The sequence below is a fragment of the Humulus lupulus genome, chromosome 5 (genome assembly GCF_963169125.1).
Source record: "Humulus lupulus chromosome 5, drHumLupu1.1, whole genome shotgun sequence".
Classification (NCBI taxonomy): domain Eukaryota; kingdom Viridiplantae; phylum Streptophyta; class Magnoliopsida; order Rosales; family Cannabaceae; genus Humulus; species Humulus lupulus.
Genome location: NC_084797.1, coordinates 4,023,897 through 4,045,353, shown reverse-complemented (window position 1 = coordinate 4,045,353; position 21,457 = coordinate 4,023,897). Strand labels below are relative to the sequence as shown.

The 21,457-nt window shown below is 38.1% G+C and overlaps 3 protein-coding genes and 1 pseudogene across 3 annotated transcripts; all 4 read left to right on the top strand.

Annotated features, from left to right (window-relative positions):
* The first annotated feature begins 4,253 nt into the window (after positions 1 to 4,253).
* Positions 4,254 to 6,526, top strand: LOC133777768 (uncharacterized; annotated as a pseudogene).
* A 760-nt stretch (positions 6,527 to 7,286) lies between these two features.
* Positions 7,287 to 10,169, top strand: LOC133834183 (cytochrome P450 89A2-like). The gene is made up of 2 exons (XM_062263697.1): positions 7,287 to 7,511; positions 7,610 to 10,169. Exon 2 carries the CDS (start codon positions 8,135 to 8,137, stop codon positions 9,668 to 9,670), a length of 1,536 nt encoding a protein of 511 aa, XP_062119681.1. The 5' UTR covers positions 7,287 to 7,511; positions 7,610 to 8,134; the 3' UTR covers positions 9,671 to 10,169.
* Positions 10,170 to 13,164: 2,995 nt separating this feature from the next.
* LOC133834180 (cytochrome P450 89A2-like) lies at positions 13,165 to 15,039 on the top strand. The gene has a single exon (XM_062263695.1). The coding sequence runs from the start codon at positions 13,275 to 13,277 to the stop codon at positions 14,808 to 14,810; it is 1,536 nt and encodes a 511-aa protein (XP_062119679.1). The 5' UTR covers positions 13,165 to 13,274; the 3' UTR covers positions 14,811 to 15,039.
* Positions 15,040 to 18,227: 3,188 nt separating this feature from the next.
* On the top strand, positions 18,228 to 20,090 carry LOC133834182 (cytochrome P450 89A2-like). The gene has a single exon (XM_062263696.1). It carries the CDS (start codon positions 18,334 to 18,336, stop codon positions 19,867 to 19,869), a length of 1,536 nt encoding a protein of 511 aa, XP_062119680.1. The 5' UTR covers positions 18,228 to 18,333; the 3' UTR covers positions 19,870 to 20,090.
* Positions 20,091 to 21,457: the final 1,367 nt, after the last annotated feature.

The window sequence follows — 21,457 nt, the reverse complement described above, 5'->3', positions numbered from 1 at the left end:
ATTTTTATTTTGAGAGAGAGAAGTTTTGTAAAGAGGGGTTGTTGAGAAAGTTAAAGAAAGTGAGAGTTTTGTGAGCAAGATTATTGTTCTTGAGAGAAACTCTTTTCTCTACTGTTTCTAGGTGTACTCTACTGAACATTGGTGCTTGTTGTAATCACATGATATAAGAGAACTCCTTGTTGGGGAGAGCTGGAAGTAGGTCCATTGTTTGGCCGAACCAGGATACTCATTTGCACGTGTGCGAAGAAAACTGTGTACGCCACAAGACTGGAGATAGTTCTATTCAAGTGATTCCATTCCAGATTGGTATTTTGATGCAGTAGTTTTGGATCATTTTCCCTTTCATAATTTATTGTTATTTATGTTATGCTAATTCATCAAAATTGTTGACAGAACAGAAGAACAACTTTCACTCTAGAGGGTATCTACTTTTATTTCTTTCTTTATGTTACAAAGTCTTGATTATTAACGAAGCATACATGTCTATAAATTTATAAATTTTGAGGTTGATGGGCATTTTCACAAGAAACAGTAGTGTGGAAAATGTGGTCCTACTATTGAAACTTGCTAAACATAAAATTAGTAATGTATAAGAAAATTGAGATTATTATTGGTGTAGAATGTCATTACTGGTTAATTAGAAATGCCAAGTTTATCATTTGATAGTGAGGTTCTTTTCTTTCAGCCGATAGTGGTCAATAGGTTTTCATTGATTCACTGTCAAAGAAGATCTTTTCTTAAAACCAGTAATTAAAATATTATTATGAGATCCCATATTTGAAAATAATATAGATTTAAAGAAACATAATCAACTAGCCTTAAAAACCAAAATAATAAAAACATATTAACATAGTATATGATAAGAAAGTCCATTAAGATCGACTTCTAAAGTCTTCAACTCATTGTTGAAAGTTTAATCACTTGTCTTTATCTGCAACACAAAGTACTTGTGAGCACATAATCTCAATTTTTTTCTTAACCATTTGGCTTCCTTGAGTTGCAATTCTCCCTAATAGAAACTAAATACATAAAAATCAATCTTTAAAAAAAATCTGCTATTAGGTTCTCAATTGATATAAAAAACAGAGTGCCTTCGAGACACTTGGATATCTCTCAAGGGTTATTACTACCACCTCATTAATTACTACATACATACATACATGTTTGTGTCGACAATTCTTCAATATGTTTCACTTTAAGTCCTACTGGTGGGACTAGTAGTGTTCTCGATTTTTAAATAGTTTTTGGCGTGATTTTTTTATGACCGTGTATATTGTAGCTATTTAGAACATCGGCGCGATTTTTAGAAAATTCTGAATAATTTACAGTACTAAAAACTAGGTTCAAACATGTTGTTGCACACGTTACTAATTTTATTTATGCGTGTGGAAAACATGTTTGAACCTAGTTTTCGATACTGTAAACTATTCGGAATTTTCTGAAAATTTGCAGGATATTCTAAACAACTACAATATACACAGTAGGGGTGAGCATTTAAACCAGCAAACCGCGTCGACCGACCGCAGCACACTACACCACAAACCACGGTGTCAAAAGTGTAATGGTTTAGTATGGTCTGTATCTTAGCTAAACCGCACGGTTTGACGGTGTGAAATTTTGGTTTGCACCGCACCGTATATTTACAAATATGTTAAAAAAATTTAAACTTTACATATATACCATTTTTTAGTAACTCAATCTGAATCTAGGAGCCCACTTAAATTAGGGTATAATATTATTCTCTAATATATCATACACGACAATAACTCATTCCTCTCTCATCTCATCTGCACCTCCTTCTCCCTATCACCATCTCTGTCTCACACATATTTTTTAACACACTTACACCGTGAAAAACTACCCAAACCACACCGCAAAAAATAGTCTAGTTTGGTACAACCAAATCACACCATGCGGTGTATTCTAGTTACTACACCGTACTTGTGGCGTGGTGTATTAAAAAGTGTTCAAACCACCCAAACCACACCGTGCACACACCTAATACATGGCCATAAAAAAATCACACAAAAAACTATTCACAAATTGGAACAGTAAAAAGTCCCACATGAATAGCTTAAAGTGAAGACTTTTGGAGAATTGTGCTATAAATATAGATGGTTTCACATTTCATCAATCATATTCATATAAGAGCAACTACAATGCTCGTTGCCAAAGATATGGCTTGTTGACTTTTTCTGACAGGCAACCAAATATAAGGATGGCTTACCATTGTAGCCGAAAGTAGTTTATTAATTATGAAGGAGTCGTTGCCTCTGTGAGGCAACAGTGCTTTCTTTATTTTTTTTAATTTTTTTTAATTATACATATATATTATATATAGGAAATGTATCCGTTGGTAAAAAACGGTAATATATTAAAAATTTTCTTCTATAAATACTCATCTATTTCATTTAATTTTCACACCATTTCATACATTTTTCTTTCAAATTATCAATATCACAAAATTTATTTTTTTACCAATGGATTCCCAAAATTCTCAAAATTTTCCAAATTCTCCAAATATCAACTCCCAAAATCTAAAATTTCAAAATTCATCATTTTCTCCACATACCAATCCCCAAAATCTAAATTTTCAATATTCTCATTTCAATCAAAATTTTCAAAATACTCCTTCTACTAATCCTCAAAATCCAAATTTTCAATATTATCAATTTAACCAAAGTTTTCCAAATTCTCAAAATTATCCCATGTCCTCTTACCCTTACCAAAATTTTGGCTCTATTGAGACACACCCCAACAAGCTCCATTCTTCACACCAACAAATTCACTACCATATGCATTTCATATTGTTAACCGAGATTTTCGGCAACTCTCCTAAAGAATGATATTTACTGATTATAATAAAGAGAATAGAGGATCGACGCAAGGTTTTTACGTGGTTGGGGCGTTAACTAGCCTTAGTCCACGAGTCTGTATATAAATCTGTATTAGAGCTAGAATAAGCTTTTACAATGGAGTTGTCTAACTGTCTTTTAGCAGAGTTTCTGCCCCCTTTTCTATGGAGCATTACAACTTATATTTATAGAATGAGGGGGACACCAGGTTTGGGCCGGGCCTGACCCGGGCCCATTTGGAACATGTGTACAGGGGGCCTTCCTAGTAGAGGTCCGAGCTAAAAAGATATATAGTACATCAAGCCCAAACCAGCTCAGGCTCAATTAGTTGCCCTGAGATGCAAGCATTCTCCCGACAAAACGGCACTTTGGCTCTGACCACTTCGAATCACGAGGCAGATTCAGGGGACAAGACCGGTCAGAGTACTTGGCTGCGCAGTCCTGACACGCCAGCAGACAATCCCAAGGAGACCCTTTCTGCAGGTGAAAAGTGGGGGGACAAGACCCACGCGAAATGAGGCGGCTACAGTGTCCTGGACGCCTGGCCCATAGCCTGGGGATGAAGCGGTCCAGGTTAGTTTACCTTGGGCCCGCTGTGTTTACTTCGGACCCGGACCATTCTGGGTCCGGGAGCGGGACGCGATGGCCGCGATGATCCGGGGCACTCTCGACAGTGCCGGGACCGTTCGAGCCGAATCATGAACCCGGAGATACTTCCCGGACCTTCCTGCACAGGCCCAGTCCGTAGTCCGCGGGTTGGGCCCGAATACCGAACCGGCCCCTCTGACCGTGGGCCGGGGCGAGGGCCCAAAACCCTGAGAGGAAATGGGGATAACACATATGCCTTCCCTACACCAACCCGAAATGGTTTCAAGAAATTATAGGTCAAGTATGGAAAAGTCTAGTATTGATTTGAATCGTGAAACATCATCGACATCTGTCTCTGAAACCCAACCTGAACATAGTGTTGAAGGGTTGGAAAATGTAGTTCTACACAATGAAGATGAATTAAGGCATAAATGTAAAATCAAATGGAGCAAGGAAGCCACTATACTTCTGATAAGTGGATGGCTTAATACATCTAAGGATGCCATTGTGGGGAATGACCAGACTTCTACACATTTCTGGGCTCGAATCGCAGATTACTTCAACACCAACCAAAAAGGTGAGCAAGCAAGGACTGGAAGGCAATGCAAAGACCATTAGAACAAGATGAATCAAAAGGTGGCGCGATTCAATGGATGTTATAAACGAGTTCAATTAGCACATCACAGTGGTTGGTCTGATGAGCAAATTCTTGAGAATGCACATCAATTGTAAAAATTTGAAAATAACACCTCAAATTTTCTGCTTGTGGACTATTGGAGATTGCTAAAGGATGAGCCGAAATGGAATACAATGTACCAACCAAAAGGTGGTAAGAGAATAAAGGTGTCAGATACAGGGGCATTTACTTCTTCTTCCAATGCAGACATCAGTGATGATGAAGTACGTGAAGTGCGCCCTACTGGCCAAAAGGCAGCAAAGAGAAAAGGGAATGAAAAAAAAGACACACATGCTAGATTTATAGAGATTAGTGAACGGAAAGTATCTGCATTGGAGAAATTGGTGGCGATAAAGAAGAAAGAGGCAGAAGATAATAGGATGACAAAATACATGGATTATCTCATCATGGACACGTCGCATATGACTCATGAACAAAAGAAAGATCATGAAAACTTGTGTACTTATATTAAGAATAATATCCTGAAGTTGTAATTGCTATGTATTTTTATCAACCGCATTATTATGTATTTTATTTTATTTAAATAAATTATCCTTTATGTTAACGGCTATATTTCAACGGCTATATTTCAACGGCTACATTTTAACGGCTATATGTTAACGATTATATTTTAACGGCTATATTTCAACGGCTATATTTTAACGGCTACATTTCAACGGCTACATTTCAACGGCTATATTTTAACTGATACATTTCAACGACTATATTTTAACGGCTATATTTCAACGACTATTTTTCAACGGCTATATTTCAAATGCTACATTTCAACGGCTATATTTTAACAACTATATTTTAACGGCTACATTTTAACGACTATATTTCAACGGCTACATTTTAACGGCTACATTTCAACGGCTATATTTTAACGGCTACATTTTAACGACTATATTTTAACGGCTATATTTCAACGGCTATATTTAAACAGCTACCATGTCTATAAATACCAAATTTCAATATTCATTTTACTCAACTCTCCATTCAATCCTTCATTTTACTCTTTCATTCATCTTTCATTCCCAAATATCATATACTCTAAGTTCAACAATGGATTCGCCAAATTCTCCGAATCCATACGACAATATGAGTCTAGAGGATACCATAATTGCAGAGTGTACTGACGATCATGATGATCAATGTTTCAAAGCGCTCATGGATGGGGGTAGCTCAACAAGACAAGGATGAAAGAGAGCCCACATTGATAGAGGTCATGTAGAAGGACACCAACGTTTGTTCGATGACTACTTTTCTGATGAACCGGTGTATACAGAATATCAATTTCGAAGAAGATTTAGAATACATAGACATGTATTCCTACGCATAGTGCAAGCTCTAGAAAATCATTCAGAGTATTTCCATATGAGGTTTGATGCAGTCGGTAGAAGGGGGCTTTTGCCATTACAAAAGTGCACCGCTGCTATGCGAATGTTGGCATATGGAGCGCCTGCCGATTATGTTGATGAGTATGTTCGAATTGGTGAAACTACTGCTATTGAATGTCTAGTCAATTTCGTTCGAGGAGTGAATGATATTTTTGGGACCGAATATTTAAGTCGGCCCAATGCTGGGGACATTTGTCGCTTACTTCAAATAGGGGAGGTGCGTGGTTTTCCAAGCATGTTGGGAAGCATTGATTGTATGCACTGGGAATGGAAAAATTGCCCAGTTGCATGGAAAGGACAATTCACGCGAGGTGATCATGGTAGGCCAACAATCATGTTCGAAGCAGTTGCATCACAAGATCTCTGGATATGGCATGCATTTTTTGGTGTTCCGGGATCCAATAATGATCTGAACGTGTTAAATCAATCCCCATTATTCACTGAAATCTTACAAGGGCAAGCTCCAAGAGTTGAGTTTACAATAAATGGCACACAATACAACAGGGGTACTATCTAGCAGATGGTATCTATCCAGAGTGGGGTACATTTGTTAAAACTATCCCACTACCTCATAGAGAGAAAAGAAAATTATTTGCTCAATGCCAAGAAGCGGCACGTAAAGATGTTGAGCGAGCATTTGGAGTACTTCAATCTCGTTTTGCTATTGTACGAGGACCAGCACGTTTTTGGCAAAGAGATGTTCTCAAAGATATTATGCATGCATGTATCATATTGCACAATATTATTGTCGAGGATGAAAGAGAAACATATGAGAGTTTGGTTAATTTTAATTATGATGACGACCCTACAAACACCCCAACAATTGAAGTATTGCATGGACCTATTTCCGACTTCCCGACAATGCTGCAAAGAAATGCTGAAATTCGTGATAGAAATATTCATCGCAATCTTCAAGCAGACTTGGTGGAACACATATGGTCAAAATTTGGAAATCATTTTAATTAGTTTTTTTTTAATTATGTTAGATTGATTAATTACGATTATGTCATTTTATAAGTTTTTTTTAAATTTAGTCTAATTTAAATATCATGTACTATTTATTTATATTAATATATTAATTTAAAAAATTTAGTATGATAATATTTCTAATTATAATATGATATATTAAATAATAATATGTGGGGACTATGGTTGGCAATTTTTAGGGTAGCTTGCATTTGAGTATTTTTAAGAAATATGTTGCCAAAAATAATGTGGATGAAAGAGAAAATAAAAAATTATATTTTTTAGTTGATTTAGACATTTTAGGCAATATTGGGGTAGTTTGCACGGGAGATGCTCTAACTAGCGATCTCCTTCCAATACAGTGGCTAACTTGTACTTGAACCAAGGTGGACTGATTGCGATTAGTTTATTGTGTGGATTAGTTTACTAAATAATTATATTAAAGTCATATGAATGGAACGTGTCAAGCAAGTCTATGGTCCCACAACAAAGAATTATTATAAACAAATGTCAAATATATATATATATATATATATATATTGGCAATTTCTTTCGTGGAGCTGATAAAATGTCTCCACCGGTGGAGACTTTTTTTTAACACCAAGGGCTGTGATTTCTTTAGACTTTTTATTTTATCAAAAACTTTGTCGCATAACTAAAAGTATCTGGATCATTCGTTTGACTTTTTTTTGACACCATTAGATGAAATGAAGGGCTGTGATTTCTTTAGACTTTTTATTTTGTCAAAAGCTTTGTCACAGAACCAAAAGTAACCAAAAGTACATGGGTCATTCGTTTCATCCATTGCTACCCTCTCTTCTCAGCTTTTGGAAGTGAACCAAAACTTTTGGAAGTGAACCATTACTTCCCTCTCTTCTCAGCTTTCAAAAGTAAGATACTTTGTTTTGGAAGTGAACCAAAAAAGTTTCAGTTTTTAGAAGACGAAGCTAACAGAGAGTCAGAGGGAAAGACAAACTTTTTTGTATCTGGGTCATTCATTTCATCCATTTTTGGTGATTTTGGGAGGTGGGTTATGAAGACTTTGGCTTAAGAACTTTGATAGATTATTGTTAGCTCTCTTTGAAATGCAGGGACTAAATTTTTGGTGAGTTTTGTCTTTCCAGTGTTTCTCGTCGCCGTCGTTGTCCCTTCGAAAAATGATGCAGTTCGTACTCTCAGAACGTAACCCAGATTCTTCTTCTTCTTCTTCTCGTCCTCAGTTCGTTTCTCTCTACTCTGCAATTTGTATTATTTTTCTACATTAAATCTATATAATATAAATAAAAATATACATATGGTCCCTGCATCATTCTGAGAAAAACAAAGAAGAAGAAGTTCTGAGAGATGCTTTTGGTTATGTGAGAAAATAAAAAGTCTAAAGAAATCACAACCCTTCATTTCATCTAATAATGTAAAAAAAAAAGTCTCCACCGGTGTAGACGTTTTAACAACTCCACATCTCCACTTGAGCAGCTCCCTATATATATATATATATATATATATATTTATATTTATAGAGTGCGCCCATAAATCTCGTCCAAACACCGTATTTATTCTCCTATCATAGCTAAGATGCTGTTTGGCTAGCTTACTTGAGAGACTGAAAGTAACACTGCACTGCACTGCACACCAAAGAGAAGAATAAATCAATGGAAGTCAGTGGCGGCGGTTGGTGGTGGCTCAGCCTTATCCTCATCCCTTTCTTCCTCCTTAAATTCATTTCCAGAAGAAGCCCAACACTCCCTCCGGGACCCTTCACCCTTCCCATCATCGGCAGCATCTTTTCCCTCCCCAAATCATTCTCCGACCTCGAGCCCATCCTCCGCAACCTCCACGCCAAATACGGCCCCGTCGTCTCTCTCCACATCGGCTCCCTCCCTTCCGTCTTCATCGCCGACCGTCACCTCGCCCACCAAGCCCTCATCCACAACGGTGCCGTATTCGCCGACCGCCCTCCCAATCTCCCCACCATTAAAATTTTCAACACCAACCAGATTAGCATCAGCTCCGGCAGGTACGGCCCAACCTGGCGCCTCCTCCGCCGCAACATCACTTCCGAGATCCTCCACCCTTCGCGGGTCAAGTCCTATTCCCGCGCTCGCAGATGGGTTCTCGATAGTCTCCTCAAACGCCTCGAATCCGATGCTCAAAGCGCCGCCGATGGTGTCCGCATAATGGATCACTTCAAGTACGCCATGTTTTGCCTCTTGGCCTTGATGTGCTTCGGTGACAAGCTTGACGAGTCGAAGATCAAAGAAATCGAGACCATCCAACATCGCATTTTGCTGGGTTTCACACGATTTAACGTACTCAATTTCTTACCCAGTTTGACCAAAATTGTTTTCAGAAAGCGGTGGCGGGAGTTGTTTCAGCTCCGCCATGACCAACTCGAGGCTCTGGTCCCCCTCATCAATGCCCGGGAGAAGGTCGAGGAAACCAAGATTGCTACCAATGATGATGATGATTTCGTGCTTTGCTATGTGGATACTTTACTGGGTCTGGAGCTGCCAGAGGAGAAGAGGAAGCTTGATACAGGGGAAATGGTTACCTTGTGCTCCGAGTTTCTGAACGCTGGCACTGACACCACCTCCACGGCGCTGCAGTGGATCATGGCCAATTTAGTGAAACATCCCCAGATTCAAGAGAAGCTGTACGAGGAGATAAAAGGGGTGATGGGGGATGATGATAGAAGAAGAGGGAAGGAGATTGAAGAGGAAGATTTGCAGAGAATGCCGTATTTGAAAGCTGTGATATTGGAAGGGCTGAGGCGCCACCCGCCGGGGCACTTTGTGTTGCCGCACGCAGTGAGTGAGGATGTTGTGGTGGGTGGACACGTGGTGCCGAAGAAGGGAAGCGTTAACTTCATGGTGGCGGAGATGGGATGGGACCCCAAGGTGTGGGAGGATCCCATGGCGTTCAAGCCGGAGAGGTTTCTGGTTGGTGATGATAGTAAGGTGGAGTTTGATATAACTGGGAATAGGGAGATAAAGATGATGCCTTTTGGAGCAGGGAGGAGGATATGCCCTGCCTATGGTCTGGCCATGCTTCATTTGGAGTATTTTGTGGCCAATTTGGTGTGGAAGTTTGAGTGGAATAAGGTTGATGAAGTTGATTTGTCTGAGGTACTGGAGTTCACCATCGTCATGAAACATCCTTTGCATGCTCGCTTGACTCCGAGGCACTAGACCAGACCTTGGTTCAATTTTGTCTCAAGTTAAGTTGAATAATCACATTATATTTCTGTTGTGTTGTGTTCAGTTGTGGTGGAGATCAGACTGGAGTCCTTTCATGATTTGAAATTCATAAAGTGAGTAAAATGGTGTGATGTTAAGAGACATCTAGTAATCAAGAAAGACTAAAACTTTGTATATTATAGAAGAAGCAAACACGAAGCCTCCAACAAGTTATGAATGATTTTGGTGACTCTTATTAAGAAATTTGAGTTTTGATGTTTTTTTTAAGGTGGGATATTGGGAACTAAACAAAATTATCTGTTTCTCAAAACTAAACTGAGCTTAGATATCTTGCTGGGGAAATAGATTGTTTCTTCTCAAGGGGTTCGATTGCCATGGAGTTCTTCAAGCATTTGATAATAGCTTGAGGAGGAGCTAAAATGAAGGCAACAAGATTAGAGCATTTGTCCTGATTTGTTATTATATTATATTTAAAATGACATTTTTTTTAGGTCATTTTGCCTAGTTTTGATCATTTTCGAAACCTAATTGGTAGAAATATTTGACAGAAGTCCATTTTCACTTGCTCTATTATATTTACTAACCAACTCCATCGGTCAACAAATGGATATCGCATGCATAAAGAGCCCAACAAGAATATACTTTTTATACTCACCATAAAATCTAGTCATAATTCAGTTGGGTCATTCAAAAAAGTTAATTTTTTTGGAATTTTATGTACATGGTTGACTTGACTTGGTCCAGTGCAAAGTCATTTTTATTAGACTAAACTATTTTACTTAAAAAATAATATTAATTGTGTTTAGTTGTTATAATTTGATAGGATAAACATTATATGTTTTGTCACACACAAGGGCCAAAGAGATCCATTTCGGGGGTGCAAGGGAAAGGGAAGGAAATTTAAACCCATGGGGCACACACGGGTCGAGTTTCAGGTGTATTAGGTTTGAGTTTTATGGGTTTCGGGTGGAGGAAAGTGGTATCGAATTCGAATCGAAATTTTCGAGTTTTGGAGTGAGTTCGGGTTTTGGGTTTGGTCGGATTAGGTTTGGTCGGGTTTCGGGTGGGATTGGTCCAAAAATGGGCTTTGGGCCGAAAATATACTTCGGTAAAAAAAAATTAAAAATACTATTTTTTAGATGCTTTTTACTTTTCTCATATTTTTTTTAACTTTGTTGTTAGTTTGGTAATGTTGATTTTTTACAAATTGGGCCTTGGTAATTTTTTTAATTATGTTCGGGTTCAGGTTACACCCAAACCTGTGTGCCCTTAATTTCAAAATCCGAACCCGACCCGAACCATGTTGGATTCGGATCGGATTTCACCCGAATTTGACAGGTTTTGAAAAAATTCGGGTTTTTGGGTTGCGAGTTTTTCGGATTTTTCTGGTCAAATGTTCACCTCTACCTAATATGGTGAGAATTCTTCCTCTAAATAGGAAATGGGGCAAGGACAAGAGAATTTTTAATCCTTGATGTAGGATATAGTGGCGATGGGTTAACATTCCTATTTTTTAAAGTTATTTTGTACTCTAATCTAATTTTGATAATTTTTTATAAAATTGTCTATAATAATTGAGAAGTTTACATAAATATGGGAAAAATATATATAGTTTTTAAATTATGGGAAAAAAAATCATTGTTTAAAATATGGTAAATAAATTATCATAAACTTAATTCTCTTATTTTCTCTTCTCTCATCACGATCTCTCTCTTCTCATTTCTTTCTTTCTCTTCCCCAATTCATTATTCATCTCAGATTTCTTCGGGCGATGCTACCTCCGCCGCTGCCTCCGACGACGACGACGACGACGAACTGGTTTTTCTTCTTCTTCTTCTTTCTTTCTTTCTTCTTTTTCTTCTTCTTATTCTTCTTCTTCTTCTTCAGTCTTTCTTATTCTTCTTTTTCTTTCTTCAAATCTAGTTTTATTCTTTTTCTTCTTTTTCACATCTAATTTTGAACTTCATATTTGATTTTTCTGGCTTTTTTTTTTTTCTAAATCTGTTTAAGTAACCAGGTACTTGACTTCACATTTGATTTTTCTGGGTTTTTTTTTTTCTAAATCTGTTCAAGTAACCAGGTACTTGACTTCATATTTGATTTTTTTGGGTTTTTTTTTTCTAAATCTGTTCAAGTAACCAGGTACTTGACTTCATATTTGATTTGATTTAAGAAATATACTTAAGAAAAGTTGACTGTTATTATTTAGTGTAGACTAGGGTAGTATAAGAAGCTAGGTGGTTGAATATTTTAGGGTACTATTAACATATTGATTAATGCCCAAAAATGCATATTTGTTGATTTTAATTGTCAAAATATATTAAGTTTTAATTAATATTTTCATGAAATTAATATGATTTATTTTATAAATGAAAATATTTGATTACAATTTAATTTATTGTTATTTTGTTGGAATTAAAGATGCATTTTGACATAAATAAAATGAAAGAAGAAATAAAGAGATGAATCTAAAAATCAATTGAACAATGGCATTTTTGAAGCCCAAAAATAGGCCCGAATTCGGCCCAGCCAGCCCAGGCTCATTTCCTTCCCAGCCCGAGCCGAGCCACTGAGCCGCTGACGCTTGCCACCTGCCACCTGCCTCTCATCTCCTTGCGCCACCTGTCCCCAGCAATCCAGCCTCCTTAATATGCTGAAGCTTCCCCAACGCCAAAGCCAGACCTCCTCAACAGCCTTGCTCCTTTCAACGCCCCCAACAGACCAAGCAAGGCCCAATTTAGCCGAAGCATATATGAAGCTCCTCACAGCCAGCGCCTACGTGGCGCACTCCCATTGGCTGGGGGAGGGTCAATGGACCAGCTGCACTAGCCACTTTCTAGCCCAATTTTTGATGTACTTTGGGCCTTGCAAATTACTATTTTGAGCTTTAAAACTCATTTTTTTTTTTGGTGTTTTTGAAAAAGGACATTTTGACCCTACACCAAAATAATTAAGTTAATATTTATAGTAAGATTTGATTTTTCAAAATCATATTTTATTATTAATATTTCAGATTTATTTTGTAAAACTCAAATTGTTGTTTAATTTCTTTTTAGTCATTTTCTCTAGGCACACTTTCTTCGTATTTTTTTTTATGTAATTTTTAAGTAGCAAAACTGTACTAAATTTTAGTCTTATTTCTCACGTAGATGGAACGTGTGATCATATTAATTTCTATGATCACGTGATGAAGTTGGACCCCAATAGTGCTCTTCGGCAATTTTTAACTTGTACTTGAACCAAGGTGTACTGAACTCATCAATGACATAATAAGAACAAAGACATGTGGATTGGGAAAGCAGCAGAAGTATTCTTGTGTGGATTAGCTTAGTTAATAATTATATTAAAGTCATATGAATGGAACGTGTCAAGCAAGTACATGGTCCCACAACAAAGAAATTATCATAAACAAATGAAGACTTTTGTACACAGGTCAAATCAAATATATATTAACCACACGACACCCATAAATATCGTCTAAGAAGTTTACAGTTTCAACAAAACAAACACCGTATCTATTCTCCTATTATGGCTAAGATTCTGTTTGGCTAGCCTACTTGAGTTTGAGAGACTGAAAGTAAGAGTAAACAAACCAATGGATTTCAGTGGCGGCGGTTGGTGGTGGCTCAGCCTTATCCTCATCCCCTTCTTCCTCCTCAAATTCATTTCCAAAAGAAGCCCAACCCTCCCTCCGGGACCCTTCACCATTCCCATCATCGGCACCATCTTATCCCTCCGCAAATCCTTCTCCGACCTCGAGCCCATCCTCCGCAACCTCCACGCCAAGTACGGCCCCGTCGTCGCTCTCCGCATCGGCTCCCGCCCCTCCGTCTTCATCGCTGACCGTCACCTCGCCCACCAAGCCCTCGTCCACAACGGTGCCGTATTCGCCGACCGCCCTCCCGCTCTCCCCACCACTAAAATCTTCAACAGCAACCAGCATAGCGTCAGCTCTGCCAGGTACGGTCCCACCTGGCGCCTCCTCCGCCGCAACATCACTTCCGAGATCCTCCACCCTTCGCGGGTCAAGTCCTATTCCCGCGCTCGCAAATGGGTTCTCGATATTCTCCTCAATCGCCTCGAATCCGATGCTCGAAGCGCCGCCGATGGTGTCCGCGTAATGGATCACTTCCAGTACGCCATGTTTTGCCTCTTGGTCTTGATGTGCTTCGGTGACAAGCTTGACGAGTCGAAGATCAAAGAAATCGAGACCATCCAACGTCGCATTTTGCTGGGTTTCTCACGCTTTAACATACTCAATTTCTTACCCGGTTTGACCAAAATTGTTTTCAGAAAGCGGTGGCAGGAGTTGTTTCAGCTCCGCTATGACCAACTCGAGGTTCTGGTCCCCCTCATCAATTCCCGGGAGAAGGTCGAGGAAGCCAAGATTGCCACCAATGATGATGATGATTTCGTGCTTTGCTATGTGGATACTTTACTGGGTCTGGAGCTGCCAGAGGAGAAGAGGAAGCTTGATACAGGGGAAATGGTTACCTTGTGCTCAGAGTTTCTGAACGCTGGCACTGACACCACCTCCACGGCGCTGCAGTGGATCATGGCCAGTTTAGTGAAACATCCCCAGATTCAAGAGAAGCTGTACGAGGAGATAAAAGGGGTGATGGGGGATGATGACAGAAGAAGAGGGAAGGAGATTGAAGAGGAAGATTTGCAGAGAATGCCGTATTTGAAAGCTGTGATATTGGAAGGGCTGAGGCGACACCCGCCGGGGCACTTTGTGTTGCCGCACGCAGTGAGTGAGGATGTTGTGGTGGGTGGACACGTGGTGCCGAAGAAGGGAAGCGTTAACTTCATGGTGGCGGAGATGGGATGGGACCCCAAGGTGTGGGAGGATCCCATGGCGTTCAAGCCGGAGAGGTTTCTGGTTGGTGATGATAGTAAGGTTGAGTTTGATATAACTGGGAATAGGGAGATAAAGATGATGCCTTTTGGGGTGGGGAGGAGGATATGCCCTGGCTATGGTCTGGCCATGCTTCATCTGGAGTATTTTGTGGCCAATTTGGTTTGGAAGTTTGAGTGGAATAAGGTTGATGAAGTTGATTTGTCTGAGGTTCAGGAGTTCACCACCGTCATGAAACATCCTTTGCATGCTCGCTTGACTCCGAGGCACTAGACCAGACCTTGGTTCAATTTTGTCTCAAGTTAAGTTGAATAATCACATTATATTTCTGTTGTGTTGTGTTCAGTTGTGGTGGAGATCAGACTGGAGTCCTTTCATGATTTGAAATTCATAAAGTGAGTAAAATGGTGTGATGTTAAGAGACATCTAGTAATCAAGAAAGACTAAAACTTTGTATATTATAGAAGAAGCAAACACGAAGCCTCCAACAAGTTATGAATGATTTTGGTGACTCTTATTAAGAAATTTGAGTTTTGATGTTTTTTTTAAGGTGGGATATTGGGAACTAAACAAAATTATCTGTTTCTCAAAACTAAACTGAGCTTAGATATCTTGCTGGGGAAATAGATTGTTTCTTCTCAAGGGGTTCGATTGCCATGGAGTTCTTCAAGCATTTGATAATAGCTTGAGGAGGAGCTAAGATGAAGGCAACAAGATTAGAGCATTTGTCCTGATTTGTTATTATATTATATTTAAAATGACATTTTTTTTAGGTCATTTTGCCTAGTTTTGATAATTTTCGAAATCTAATTGGTAGAAATTTTTTACAGAAGTCCATTTTCACTTGCTCTATTATATTTACTAACCAACTTTATCGGTCAACAAATGGATATCGCATGCATAAAGAGCCCAACAAGAATATACTTTTTATACTCACCACAAAATCTAGTCATAATTCAGTTGGGTCATTCAAAAAAGTTAATTTTTTTGGAATTTTATGTACATGGTTGACTTGACTTGACTTGGTGCAGTGCAAAGTCATTTTTATTAGACTAAACTATTTTACTTTAAAAATAATATTAATTGTGTTTAGTTGTTATAATTTGATAGGATAAACATTATATGTTTTGTCACACACAAGGGCCAAAGAGAGCCATATCGGGGGTGCAAGGGAAAGGGAAGGAAATTTAAACCCATGGGGCACACACGGGTCGAGTTTCGGGTGCATTGGGTTTGAGTTTTGTGGGTTTCGGGTGGAGGAAAGTGGTACCGAATTCGGATCGAAATTTTCGAGTTTTGGAGTGAGTTCGGGTTTTGGGTTTGGTCGGATTAGGTCTGGTCAGGTTTCGGGTGGGATTGCTCCAAAAATGGGCTTTGGGCCGAAAATATACTTCGGTAAATTTTTTTTGAAAATACCATTTTTTGGATGCTTTTTACTTTTCTCATATTTTTGTTAACTTTGTTGTTAGTTTGGTAACGTTGATTTTTTACAAATTGGGCCTTGGTAATTTTTTTAATTATGTTCGGGTTCAGGATACACCCAAACCTGTGTGCCCTTAATTTCAAAATCCAAACCCGACCCGAACCATGTCGGATTCGGATTAGATTTCACCCGAATTTGACAGGTTTTGCAAAAATTCGGGTTTTTGGGTTGCGAGTTTTCCGAGTTTTTCTGGTCAAATATTCACCTCTACCTAATATGGTGAGAATTCTTCCTCTAAATAGGAAATGGGGCAAGGACAAGAGAATTTTTAATCCTTGATGTAGGATATAGTGGCGATGGGTTAACACTCCTATTGTTTAAAGTTATTTTGTACTCTAATCTAATTTTGATAATTTTTTATAAAATAGTCTATAATAATTGAGAAGTTTACATAAATATGGGAAAAATATATATAGTTTTTAAATTATGGGAAAAAAAATAATTGTTTAAAATATGGTAAATAAATTATCATAAACTTAATTCTCTTATTTTCTCTTCTCTCCTCACGATCTCTCTCTTCTCATTTCTTTCTTTCTCCTCCCCAATTCATTATTCATCTCAGATTTCTTCCGGCGATGCTACCTCCGCCGCTGCCTCCGACGACGACGACGAACTGGTTTTTCTTCTACTTCTTCTTTCTTTCTTTCTTCTTTTTCTTCTTCTTATTCTTCTTCTTCTTCTTCTTCGGTCTTTCTTATTCTTCTTTTTCTTTCTTCAAATCTAGTTTTATTTTTTTTCTTCTTTTTCACATCTAATTTTGAACTTCATATTTGATTTTTCTAGGTTTTTTTTTTCTAAATCTGTTTAAGTAACCAGGTACTTGACTTCATATTTGATTTTTCTGGGTTTTTTTTTTCTAAATCTGTTCATGAAACTAGGTACTTGACTTCATATTTGATTTGATTTAAGAAATATACTTAAGAAAAGTTGACTGTTATTATTTAGTGTAGACTAGGGTAGTATAAGAAGCTAGGTAGTTGAATATTTTAGGGTACTATTAACATATTGATTAGTGCCCAAAAATGCATATTTGTTGATTTTAATTGTCAAAATATATTAAGTTTTAATTAATATTTTCATGAAATTAATATGATTTATATTATAAATGAAAATATTTAATTACAATTTAATTTATTATTATTTTGTAGGAATTAAAGATGTATTTTGGCATAAATAAAATGAAAGAAGAAATAAAGAGATGAATCTAAAAATCAATTGAAAAATGGCATTTTTGAAGCCCAAAAATAGGCCAGAATTTGGCCCAGCCAGCCCAGGCCCGTTTCCTTCCCAGCCCGAGCCGAGCCACTGAGCCGCCGAGCCGCTGACGCTTGCCACCTGCCACCTGCCTCTCATCTCCTTGCGCCACCTGTCCCCAGCAAGCCAGCCTCCTTAATATGCTGAAGCTTCAACAACGCCAAAGCCAGACCTCCTCAACAGCCTTGCTCCTTTCAACGCTCCCAACAGACCAAGCAAGGCCCAATTTAGCTGAAACACATATGAAGCTCCTCCCAGCCAGCGCCTACGTGGCGCACTCCCATTTGCTGGGGGAGGGTCAATAGACCAGCTGCACTAGCCACTTTCTAGCCTAATTTTTGATGCACTTTGGACCTTGCAAATTACCATTTTGAGCTTTAAAGCTCATTTTTTTTTGGTGTTTTTGAAAAAGGGCATTTTGACCCTACACCAAAATAATTAAGTTAATATTTATAATAAGATTTGATTTTTCAAAATCATATTTTATTATTAATATTTCAGATTTATTTTGTAAATCCCAAATTACTGTTTAATTTTTTTTTAATTATTTTCTCCATCTATAAATATGACACTTTCTTTATATTTTCTATGTAATTTTTAAGTAACAAAAACTACCAAATTTTAGCTTCATTTCTCGTATAAATGACGCTCATGAAGTTGGACAGCAATAGGACTCTTCGGCAATTTTTAACTTGTACTTGAACCAAGGTGTACTGAACTCATCAATGACATAATAAGAACAAAAACATGTGGATTGGGAAAGCAGCAGAAGTATTCTTGTGTGGATTAGTTTAGTTAATAATTATATTAAAGTCATATGAATGGAACGTGTCAAGCAAGTACATGGTCCCACAACAAAGAAATTATCATAAACAAATGAAGACTTTTGTACACCGGTCAAATCAAATATATATTAACCACACGACACCCATAAATCTCGTCTAAGAAGTTTACAGTTTCAACAAAACAAACACCGTATCTATTCTCCTATTATGGCTAAGATTCTGTTTGGCTAGCCTACTTGAGTTTGAGAGACTGAAAGTAAGAGTAAACAAACCAATGGATTTCAGTGGCGGCGGTTGGTGGTGGCTCAGCCTTATCCTCATCCCCTTCTTCCTCCTCAAATTCATTTCCAAAAGAAGCCCAACCCTCCCTCCGGGACCCTTCACCATTCCCATCATCGGCACCATCTTATCCCTCCGCAAATCATTCTTCGACCTCGAGCCCATCCTCCGCAACCTCCACGCCAAGTACGGCCCCGTCGTCGCTCTCCGCATCGGCTCCCGCCCCTCCGTCTTCATCGCTGACCGTCACCTCGCCCACCAAGCCCTCGTCCACAACGGTGCCGTATTCGCCGACCGCCCTCCCGCTCTCCCCACCACTAAAATCTTCAACAGCAACCAGCATAGCGTCAGCTCTGCCAGGTACGGTCCCACCTGGCGCCTCCTCCGCCGCAACATCACTTCCGAGATCCTCCACCCTTCGCGGGTCAAGTCCTATTCCCGCGCTCGCAAATGGGTTCTCGATATTCTCCTCAAACGCCTGGAAGCCGATGCTCACAGCGCCGCCGATGGTGTCCGCGTAATGGATCACTTCCAGTACGCCATGTTTTGCCTCTTGGTCTTGATGTGCTTCGGTGACAAGCTTGACGAGTCGAAGATCAAAGAAATCGAGACCATCCAACGTCGCATTTTGCTGGGTTTCTCACGCTTTAACATACTCAATTTCTTACCCGGTTTGACCAAAATTGTTTTCAGAAAGCGGTGGCAGGAGTTGTTTCAGCTCCGCTATGACCAACTCGAGGTTCTGGTCCCCCTCATCAATTCCCGGGAGAAGGTCGAGGAAGCCAAGATTGCCACCAATGATGATGATGATTTCGTGCTTTGCTATGTGGATACTTTACTGGGTCTGGAGCTGCCAGAGGAGAAGAGGAAGCTTGATACAGGGGAAATGGTTACCTTGTGCTCCGAGTTTCTGAACGCTGGCACTGACACCACCTCCACGGCGCTGCAGTGGATCATGGCCAGTTTAGTGAAACATCCCCAGATTCAAGAGAAGCTGTACGAGGAGATAAAAGGGGTGATGGGGGATGATGGTACAAGAAGAGGGAAGGAGATTGAAGAGGAAGATTTGCAGAGAATGCCGTATTTGAAAGCTGTGATATTGGAAGGGCTGAGGCGACACCCGCCGGGGCACTTTGTGTTGCCTCACGCAGTGAGTGAGGATGTTGTGGTGGGTGGACATGTGGTGCCGAAGAAGGGAAGCGTTAACTTCATGGTGGCGGAGATGGGATGGGACCCCAAGGTGTGGGAGGACCCCATGGCGTTCAAGCCAGAGAGGTTTCTGGTTGGTGATGATAGTAAGGTTGAGTTTGATATAACTGGGAATAGGGAGATAAAGATGATGCCTTTTGGGGTGGGGAGGAGGATATGCCCTGGCTATGGTCTGGCCATGCTTCATTTGGAGTATTTTGTGGCCAATTTGGTTTGGAAGTTTGAGTGGAATAAGGTTGATGAAGTTGACTTGTCTGAGGTACAGGAGTTCACCACCGTCATGAAGCATCCTTTGCATGCGCGCTTGACTACAAGGCACTAGACCAGACCTTGTTATCTTTCTATCCAAAACTACTCAGTACTTTGCTACATACATATCTACTTGGTTCAATTTTGTCTCAAGTTAAGTTGAATAATCACATTATATATCTGTTGTGTTGTGTTCAGTTGTGATGTTAAGAGACATCTAGTAATTAAGAAAGACTAAAACTTTGTATAATATAGAAGAAGCAAACACGAAAGCCTCCAACAAGTTATGAATGATTCTGGTGACTCTTATTAGGAAGTTTGAGTTTTTTATGTTTTTTTTTAAGGTGGGATATTGGGAACTAAACAAAATTATCTGTTTCTCAAAACTAAACTGAGCTTAGATATCTTGCTGGGGAAATAGATTGTTTCTTCTCAAGGGGTTCGATTGCCATGGAATTCTTCAAGCATTTGATAATAGCTTGAGGAGGAGCTAAAATGAAGGCAACAAGATTAGAGCATTTGTTCTGATTTGTTATTATAAAATATATAATTTTTTACAAAATAATCTCCCACCTTCCAATTTTCATTAAAAAACAAAATCATTTTCACCAATACCACCACAAAATCTAGTCAAGTTTTATTGAGTTGGGTCATTCAAAAAATAATAATTTCTTTTGGAATTTTATGTACATGGTTGACTTGACTTGGTGTAGTTCAAAGTCATTTTTATTAGACTAATAAATTTTACTTAAAAAATAATATTAATTGTGTTTAGTTGTTATAATTTGATAGGATAAACATTATATGCTTTGTCACACACATGGGCCAGAGAGAGCCATTTGGGAGGGTGTGGTTTACTGCCAGGGAAGGAAATTTAAAATTTTAAAAAAATATGACTTTTACACTATTAAACTGCAAAAATATGTTAGTTATACTTTTTTTAATTTGTATGGAAAAATTTATTAAAAAAATAGTTAAAGTATGGAAAACACAATTAGTAGCTAACTAAAATACGGAAATGCCATATTTTTTTAATCATAATTATGTTTTTTATTTTATTTTGAAGGTAATTTTATTATTATTTTTTTTATTTTTTATTTTTTCCTTCATTTTTTTAAATTATTTTTCAGTTATTTTTTTCCTTACTTATTTTTTTTTTTATTTTTTCCTTTTTCTTTCTACCAATTTTTTCCTTCATCATTTTTTTCTTTCCATTTTTTCATTTTTCTTCTTCTTTTTATTTTTATTCATTTATCTATATTTTTTTTCTTTCATTTATATTGTTTTGTTTTTTTTCATATTTTTTTTCATGTTTTTCATTCTATTTTTTTCTTCATTTTTGTATTTATTATTTTCTTCTTCCATTTTTTTTTTCTTTTTTCACACATATGAGTTTTTTTTCTTCTTCTATTTTTTTTCATTTTTTTTCTACCAATTCTTTCATTCATATTTTTTTCTTTTCATTTTCCCATTATTTTACTTCTTCTTCTTTTCAAGTTTATTTATTCATCTATTCTTTTTCATTCATCATTTCTTTTGTTTTTTTTAATTTTTGTACTTATTCTTTTCTCATTCCATTTTTTTTTTCATTTTTTTCACACATATATTTTAACATTACATAATTATTTTACTATTTTTTTATTTATTATCTTTTATTATTG

Bases quoted from the DNA above. Each gene is read 5' to 3' on its own strand.
- LOC133834183 (XM_062263697.1), top strand. From the start codon at position 8,135: ATGGAAGTCAGTGGCGGCGGTTGGTGGTGGCTCAGCCTTATCCTCATC.
- LOC133834180 (XM_062263695.1), top strand. From the start codon at position 13,275: ATGGATTTCAGTGGCGGCGGTTGGTGGTGGCTCAGCCTTATCCTCATC.
- LOC133834182 (XM_062263696.1), top strand. From the start codon at position 18,334: ATGGATTTCAGTGGCGGCGGTTGGTGGTGGCTCAGCCTTATCCTCATC.